Here is a 9,418-nt window from a genome sequence, read left to right as displayed (position 1 = left end):
GGAATGACAAAGGCAGTTCTTCAGGAACATCCACCTGTACTTGAATTTCCAGGTGCTAACACAGAATGTGTAACTAAAGAAACAATGGATGCTACTCCCTTTGAAAAGCAGATCAATCCACAGAAAGTGGACCTGCCAGCAAGTGATTCATCTGACCCAGCAGGAGCGCCACAACAAAACTGAATCACTTACCGTATTTTTCGCTCTATAGGACGCACTTTTTCCCCTCCAAAAATGAAGGGGAAATGTGTGTGCGTCCTATGGGGCGAATGCAGGCTTTCGCTGAAGCCTGGAGAGCGAGAGGCATCGGTGCGCACCGACCCCTCTCGCTCTCCAGGCTTCAGGAAGCTATCCGCAAGCCTTGCAAGCCCGGTGGGAGTTCCCGCGGGCTCACAAGGCTTGCAGGCAGCAGCCTGCAGCCCCGGCGAGTGTCCGCAAGCCTTGCGCGCCCGGCAGGAGGTCCCGCCGAGCGCGCGAGGCTTGGGGCGGCAGCTTGTCGCCCGAAGCACGGGGAGCCCTCCGGAGGGCTCCCCGTGCTTCGGGCGATTGTCTGCAAGCCTTGCGCGCCCGGCAGGAGGTCCCGCCGAGCGCGCGAGGCTTGGGGCGGCAGCCTGTCGCCCGAAGCACGCGGAGCCCTCCGGAGGGTGCCCCGTGCTTCTTGCAGGTGTGCACAAGGCTTGGGGCGGCAGCCGCGGCGGGGGGGGAATAATTTTTTTTATTCATTTCCCCCCCCAAAAAACGAGGTGCGTCCTATGGGCCGGTGCGCCCTATAGAACGAAAAATACGGTAGGTCCTTCCCAGGTTCTCTTCTCGGTGACTTCTCCTGCAATGGTGCAGTGCTTGAGCTCCAGCCCAGAATGGATGGCAGCCTTTTCATCACTCTGAGGAACCAGGCGGAGAAATTTGTGGCCAACCCAAGCAACGACCTCATTGTTTTCTCTCCCCTTACTTAATCAGAAGGGGCAAAATACGTTTGATTTTTATTTACAAACCGGGGTGGGTGGGGGGAGTGGACAGAAAGAAAATTTACTGTGGTTTTTATATGTTAAGTACTATTGAATGTTTAATAAAGCTTGGTCTGTGTCTTCGGGGGGGGGGAGTAAGCTCCACTGTTTTAATGGGGCTTACTCCCAAGTAAGCACGCAGAGGATTGCTGTGTAAGGCTGAAAAATCTAAATATACTTACTAAGTGGTAAGCCTCAGTGAATAGTGAGACTTAATTGAACATACATAAGGTTCATTAATTAATTGAACACACACAGGACTGAACTACAGAAGCAGAAACTGAATATCTACTCAAGGGAATATTCCACTATAACAGCAGCATAAGATTGCAAACAAAACCCATACATTTTTAAGGCATTTCCCTTCTGTCCATAAAGCAAGGCTCTGAGGAGATGCCAAATGCTGGTAAGACCAAAGTTTGACCTACTTTTTACCCCATGCAATAGTTACGGGTGTTCACCTCTATCAGTTTAAGAGCAGCATCCACAATCCCCTCAAGAGGAAAAACTCACGTAGAGGTACCACTCCGAGGCCAGTTGCCAAAATTGCAATTTTCGCTTTCAAAGTTGTATGCAAAAGATCCTTAAAGATTAAGGATGCAAGGGTGACAGAGGGAAGAAGTGCTATATAAAAAATGAGTGTCTTCTACAGAAGTGTAGACCAGCTTGACGCTCCGACTGTATGCTTTGAACAGCTTTGTAACAACAAAAGGGCTCTCACAATACAGATGAACTGAACCAGGTCGAAAGCTTCTCTCTTAAAGGTCTGTCTTGTCTTCATACCGACACATACATGCTGCTCTTTGACTGTCAAGATATGGCTTGCATCCTAAATGTATGACTGCGTCAAACACTAGTTGAACTGTTGATTCACACGCTGCAAGGAGGAAAAAGCAAATCAATTTTTAAATTCTTGTACTGAGGCCCAGTTGTCACTATAAAGAAACAAAGCATCCACTTAACCTAGACCCAACGCAAGGTATGCAGCTTATTCTGCTGACTGACATAAGATGAAATTTCAATTTATTGAACAACCAACTTATACTTGTCACTTCCATCACCATCATTGCTCAGAGTAAGACCACCACCATGGGAATTGGGGTGGATGTGGAAATACGATCCATGTAGAGGTACCAGCTCCACACGTGCTTGAGATAATGACATGTAGTCAGCTATAATGTTTGGGCAGCTATATCTGTTTGGGCAAGTTTAAGGTTTAGTGAGCATCAGGTTCATAGCAATACACAAGCAATTCAGCTCCTGCAATAGGACAGAAGTTGCTTGTATTTTGCACTGCGCTGATCACAAATACAGCCTACAAGATTTGGCTAACTCATAAGTGTGACTGTGGCCTGTCTACACTGTGTCAAAAGTAGAATTAGCCCCAGAAAAAGAAAATATTGTGATCTTCTTTGCACCAAACTTGCAGAAATCAAAACTGCAATGGAGGCCTAAAATTAAGAACCGGCAGATAATAAACCATCAAGAGAAGCTTTTTATTCATTCATCATATAGTAAATCTAATGTTCACTCTCCACACTGCTATAGCAATTCAGTGGAACTGATACATGCTAATGGCTTTGCTTAGGTAGAACATCTGCTAGGAGGACATGTCTTTTTCACATTCTACTGTAAGGGGAGGAATGTTCAGTGGTGACACAACATAGAACAGCATTTGCAAACAGGATACCCTCCAGATGTTTCGGACCACAGTACAAAACCTATTCCAGTCCAGGACTACACTCCAAAACCTATTGACCCAGCCAAAACCTATCCCAAAACATCATCTTACAGAGCTGCACAAGGAGAGAAGAATTCGCCCAAACTGGGCAGCATAATCATGCATTGCTCAATGCAACATTTCCAGTATCAGGCAAATCCTTCCACTTTTGTGCAATGATGAACACAATCCATACTTCATAATCTGTTAGAAAGTGCTCTTCTTTATTAGCTGCACACAGGCACTGGGAAAACTGAACAGAGTTAAGTCACGTTACTTTGTGCCTCCTGGTTTTATTATTTCTAATAAAACACTACCTACAGTTATATGTCAGCTCTGTAAATATCCGTTATAGCTGCGTTATTCCAGACAAGCTTACCTTGTACGCTCTCTGGTATTCCCAGTGTCTTCTGTACATCTCTACAGATCTTAGAGAGGCAATATTGAAACTCCTCGTCGCAATCGTGTTTTTTGTTGCCACAGGTATCGTAACACCTGTCATGTTGATTGCAGCATTTTGTCATTGAAGGAATGCCAATGTCAAACTGAGAAGCAAGTTATAATAGTTAGCATTCCTTGAGAACAGTTGTGAGACTTGTTATTATTATTATTTTTAATGTACTAGAAGATGAAATTGTGTCTCCTGCGGGAAACTCATGTATTCTGTGGTTTTTATATTGAAATTTTATATTGTGAACCACCCTGAGATCTGCAGATGAAGGCTGGTATATAAATATTAACAACAACAACTCAGAACCAGCTAGAAGAGGGATGAATTTATGCCCCAAATATATATCAAGAAGTTAATAAAACAGATCAAGTCTTAAAGGAGAATTTTAATAAACCAAATAAAGAAAAGCCCACAGGAAATTTAAGATGGAAATTGGAAAAGGATTTTCATCAGAGAAACCAAATTATAAAAGTTTCTCTAAAGCAGTCATGGGAGCAAAGATATTGTTGGATTTGAGCTCCCATCAGCCTCAGCCAGCATAGCCAATGGTTAGTGATGGTGGCAGATGTAGTCTAAAACATCTGGAGGATCACACATCTTAAAGTACCGGTAACTAGGAAAAGGGGACCCCAGTTACTCAGTCTGGAGAAACTAAACATGGCACTTTGTTGTTCTAGTTAAGCATATATTTCAGAGGAGCAGAAACCTAGAATTTGCACATTCAGAGACAAACTGATAATCTCATAGGGGTCAGAGAGGACTTTTTGAGCATATTGGCTGATAATCTTGTAATGTGGTTTCCTGTAACAAAATTTACTAGCTTTTGCTGTACAGGATAGTTCTATTATCAGATTCTCAATGCATCCTGCACCCCACCTAATACCCTCAGCAAAGAAAGAAAGAAAGAAAGAGAGTTGATCTGTCTACAGGACTAAGAGACAGCCTTTAGGCTGGCAGAATAAGGGGTAGATGTCTTGACATGTGAGATGACAATGCAGGAGAAACAAGTCCACAGTGCTTCTTCATGCAGTACATGGTTAAACTATGGAATTCGGATTCATGGGAGGCACTGATCCATGATCAACCTAGATGGCTTTAAAAGAGGACTGGACAAAGCCATGGAGGGGAACGCTACTGATGATGGCAGTAATGCTTCAGAATACCAGTTACTGGAAAACACAGCAGTGAAGAGTGCTGTTGCGTTCAAGCTTTGCTTGTGCGTTTCCCACAAGCATCTGGTTGGGCCACTGTGAGAATAGGATGCTAAACTAAATGGGTCATTGGCAAGGCCCAGCAGGCTCTTCTTATGTGTTGTGGGATGGGATTCAGCTGGTGGAGTTGGCTGAATGCGGACAAGGTGCTGGCAGCTTAGACGCCTAACTACCGGTACATTTTCTCTAGACTTCTGCGCCTCTTGGCTTACTGAATCTAGCAAAGAGGGTTTGACTAGTTGGGTGCAAAGTGTGGTTAATGCTTCAATGCACGAACAGGTGGTCCCTGCAGCCTTGAAAGAGGCAGTGGTGTCACTACTTATAAGGAACCAGCTGTGGACCCCTTGGACTGGAATAACTACTGACCAATCACAAATAACCCCTTTCTGGGGAAGGTAGTGGAGAGAGTAGTGGTGGAACAGCTGAAAACCTTATTGTATAACATAATCCCAATGTGGGTTCGGGCCTGGCCATGTAACTTTTTGTGCTAAAGCACCTGCACAAAGCATTTTTGTTTATCAAAGCCTATCTAGACACAGATGTTGACTAGTTCAATCTTTTTCCTGTTAATTTTAATTATCTTTAAATGTTTAAAATCATTATAAACTGTTTTTATTGATATTATCTGTAAATCATTTAGAAGTTTTACTACAATCAAGTGGAATAAAATTTAATAAATAATAATAATAATAACAACAACAACAACAACTGGCCACGGTCTCAGAATGAAGGTTCTCATATTTTAGACCTATAGTTCTGAGGCTGCGAAGATATCTTGGGATACTGAGATATTTAGTTTTTAAAATTTTACAAAAGTGATTTTGAGAGAATAATCACAACACTTTGTGCTTAGACAAAAACAGTAGCCTACTATTTACATAAACTAGTTGCACATTTACTATTTATATATTACAGTCTCTCCATATAAATGTGAGTGTTTTCATAAATTTAATATAGGTTAATCCAGTTACATTGCCATTTAAGCATCTTTCCTTCTTTTCATCCAAACACAGATGTAGCTAGTGAGCAGGAGGAAGTACTTGATAAGAAGATACTTACGTGAACTCCAAAAAGAGGAGAACCGCAGCCGTTGGGTGGCGAAGGCTTATAGCCATAGCGAGGTAAAGGCTTATATCCTGTAAAATATAAAGAATTCTGAATACTCAACATGTTTCATTTCCACCTGATTAGATGTCTCAAGGCAAGAGCCCGTGAATAATATCCAACTGGTACAGATGTATATAAATTATCTGTACCGCAGAATTCAATAAAATAACCCAGTATAAGCTGTTATATACAGTTGTGTTTGGAGACTTTAGCGTAAGGAAAATTAATTTATTACTACATTTAGATTCCACCTTTCCTCCAAGGATTTCAAAGGGGAGTCCACATTTTATCTTCACAAAAACCCAGTGTTGGTTAGGCTGAGATGTGGTGATTGACTAAAGGTCACCCAGGGAGGATCATGGCTGAGTGAGGAAGTGAATCCTCACCTTCCAGGTCCTAGCCCAACTCTAACCACTACACCATTAACTTGGAACTATTCTGTACTAAGGGAGCAATCCTATGTTCCCTGGGAGGGCAGCTGAGTGGGGTGGGGAGGGACAGGATGATGGAGATCTTTCTCCCTGGGGGTGGAGAGGTGTTCCTAGGGCAACAGAAGAAAGCTCTGCTGCTCTTACTGGTCCACCATACCCAGACATAAGCTGTTTTATGGGGATGTCAGAGGCTGTGAATCATCAGGATCCTAATTCCCCTCATGTGGCCCTCAAGAGGTTGCTTTCCTGCTCCTCCGGAAGTGGCATCTCCTGCATCACAGAATCTCCCTTCCCTTAGGATTCTTTACAAAGATGCATTTCTCAAAACACATAAGATATCTAACAATTTAGGGAAAAGGTATACAACCATAGTTATGAAGTTATATTTTTCAGCAACACCATTTTAAAAGTAGCTAGTTTTCCACATAGCCATCTTCTCATCTCCTTGACCAGAGATAACTAGGGGTAAACCTCAATCAAATTGGTTTTAAAAACTGGGCTCCAACTGGTTAACCTGAACTTTCAGTGCTGATGAAGGAAGAATGGATTATTTTACACAATGATTTCCAAATACTTCAATCCACAGTTTATCAAAGTGGTGCCTAAACACAGAAGGATGTATTTATAAAAGCTTAAGTCTTTCTGTAATATAATCATTTGGCACCATTACAAGTTAACCTCAGACCTGACAACACTAAGAAGCACTCTGCTGGATTTGATCAAAGGCCCATCTAGTCCAGCATCCAAAACAAAGAGAACTTTGAGGTCATGATAAAACAACCAACATTACTAACACAGGCTTATTAAGCATCCAGGAACCAAGACAACAATGCACTAATCTTTACAGTCAACATTTTAAAAGGTCACTGTTGTTGGCTAGCATCACAAGTGAGATCCTACGGACGCATGTAAGTATGCAAAGCTTCAAGATTGAACTGCCATAAGGTTGGCAAACGTATTTTAAGCTGCAGCTTTTACTCCTTTACATAGAATATGCCCCATTAAAGCTCAGTAGAACTTACAGGTCTGCATCTTTCAACCAAATGGACCCAGTGTGCACCTTCTGATCTAAAGAGAGTTTATTTATAACATTTATACGCCAGTGCGGCATGATAGTTACAATGTTGGACTAGGACCTGGGAGAGCAGGGTTCGAATCCCCACTCTGCCATGAAGCTCAATGGGCCAGTCACCATCGCTTAGCCTAACCTACCTCACACCATTGTTGTGAGGATGAAATGGGAAGCAGAACAATGTACAACGCCTTGAGATCATTGGAAGATAAAGGTAATAAATAAAAAATACCTTGCCTTCTGGAACCCAAGGAGGTACATACAGGAGATCCCTTATCTGATGCACCTTCTAAACCGTTTAGACTTGAACCTAACACTTTTAAGATTCGGTAAAAAAAAGGTAAAGGTACCCCTTACCATTAGGTCCAGTCGCGAACGACTCTGGGGTTGTGGCGCCCATCTCGCTCTATAGGCCAAGGGAGCCGGCGTTTGCCCGCAGCTTCCGGGTCATGTGGCCAGCATGACAAAGCCGCTTCTGGAGAACCAGAGCAGCGCATGGAAGTTCCATTTACCTTCCCGCCGGAGTGGTACCTATTTATCTACTTGCACTTTGACGTGCTTTCGAACTGCTAGGTGGGCAGGAGCTGGGACTGGTACCAACCGGGAATTACCGTGTTAACCTCCCTCCCGCTCTCCCCACTTCTTTAGGACACTATCGGCATTACCATCGCTGCACTTATACTGACAGAGCCCATCCTCTCCTCCCAGGAGATCCAAAGCAGCATTCAGGTAAGTGTCGATCTTGTGGACGCCGTTCCTGATGGTCTTCAGCGTCATCCTCCAGTCCGGGGTCTGGGCCTCCTGGCACTGGGCGGGCAGGGGCCGCATCCCCAGCAAGCCGCAGGTCACGAGAAGCGGCAGCAGGGCCCGGCTCATCGTCTCTGCCGAGCGCGCAGGGGCCAGAGTGCTAGAACGCCGCCCACGCGCGGCGCAACGGAGCTCCACGGATTCGGAGGGCTCGGGAGGGAGGCGCGCACGCTGCCGGGCCGGCTAGTCTCCCGTTCCTCCCGCGGGCAGCTGCATTACGCACGCACAGTCGCCGCCGCAGGCAGCCGCCTCGCCTCCACGGCGCTTACCGCTCGGAGGCCACGGAAGCGCTACCATCCCGGACAAGCCCCTCCGGTCCCTGTTTGCAGCGCGCCGTCCGCTTCCAGCAGCCCCGCCTCAGTCGCGCTCGCGTCAGGGCGCTTCGGGCGCAGAGAAGGAAAGGGGGCGCGGCTAGCGCTCTCCCGGTAGGGAAAGAGGTCGTGGCGGTTGGAGGTAGGCGGTGCGCGGTGGGCAGGCGCTTGAAGCTCTTCCAGAGGCCTTAAAGGAAAAGCGCGCGTTCTTTCCCTGGATCCCACGGCTTCCACTTCGGGGGTGGGTGGGTGACGGACCTGTATTACGGGGACAAAAGTCACCTTTCCCTCCCCACTGCGGGCGCAACCGCGCGCGATAGAGAGCGCACGGATGAGCGAATGTAGTTGTTCTGCCTCCACCGCCTTGCCTGAGCTCTTTTCACGCCACGCTGTTTCTATTTTTCTTTTGGGGCTAGCTACCACAATTGGTAGTCTCTGGCTAAGGGGAAAGACACAGAAAAATGGTTTGGGAGGAGCTAAATCCTTATTCTGGAGGTATACATTTAATGCGCGATAAATACAACTCTGGACAGAACAGGCTTTTGCTTTTCTTTTACTGTAAATGATTTTTTGCATTAAAAAAAAAATTATACGTGTGTGTATTTAAAGTTGTCAGCCCTAAACGATAGCATTTTTAAACTACATAGTGACTGTGAAACAATTCTAGAAACTGAACTATCCCTATTTAAGTGCAATAGATGAGTATTTCACTCTTTCCCTTCCAAGAAGCTGTTGGTGACTTAAACAGCCCAATTTCCTCCCCTTGTGTTGTCTATGTTCTTCCTAACATTTTGTGTCCAAAGTACTATGAACCATAAACTTGCACACACAGTCTGGCCAGTTTCTGATTTCTTTAATTCCCCAGAGCCACACAATCCTCACCACTTTCTAGGCTGAAATTTCAGCAGCCTGCAACTCAATAGATATTGTCACGAGGCTTTACAATTTATTTTTCCCTTTAATTCACAAACTTCTAACTGCATGTGCGAACTTCTAATTGCAATGAGCTAGTGAGTTCTAATTACCTTCACTGAGTCCCCAGCCGGACACTTTGCACTGGTGGCTGCCTCTGAATATGTATTGTGACCAGGGAATTGACACAGAGTCCTACAGAGAACATGTTGGGCTGGTAGGCTTGTCCTTGGGTCTCATCTCCAGGAAAGCAATGCCATTTTCGTATGTCAAAGTTCTCATGAACTATTACTCTGTTTAAAGCAAATGGTTCTGTTGGGGAAAGGCTTACCACTCCAGTCAAGATTTTATAAGTATGCACATTCCCCCCCCCCCCCCCCTGCAAAGAAGAA

At 44.9% G+C, this 9,418-nt stretch overlaps 1 protein-coding gene across 1 annotated transcript; it reads right to left on the bottom strand.

Moving 5' to 3' along the window:
- Positions 1–1,524: 1,524 nt before the first annotated feature.
- Positions 1,525–8,197, bottom strand: PLA2G12A (phospholipase A2 group XIIA). Its single transcript, XM_081022185.1, has 4 exons — positions 7,662–8,197; positions 5,446–5,522; positions 3,104–3,269; positions 1,525–1,881 (listed from the first exon to the last, which is right to left on the bottom strand). The coding sequence occupies exons 1-4, from the start codon at positions 7,870–7,872 to the stop codon at positions 1,763–1,765; spliced, it is 573 nt and encodes a 190-aa protein (XP_080878311.1). The 5' UTR covers positions 7,873–8,197; the 3' UTR covers positions 1,525–1,762.
- Positions 8,198–9,418: the final 1,221 nt, after the last annotated feature.

Source organism: Podarcis pityusensis, assembly GCF_964106645.2.
Source record: "Podarcis pityusensis genome assembly, chromosome: 9".
NCBI classification, from domain to species: domain Eukaryota; kingdom Metazoa; phylum Chordata; class Lepidosauria; order Squamata; family Lacertidae; genus Podarcis; species Podarcis pityusensis.
The sequence above is the reverse complement of the archived record's forward strand: the minus strand, read 5'-3'. Positions and strand labels throughout refer to the sequence as shown.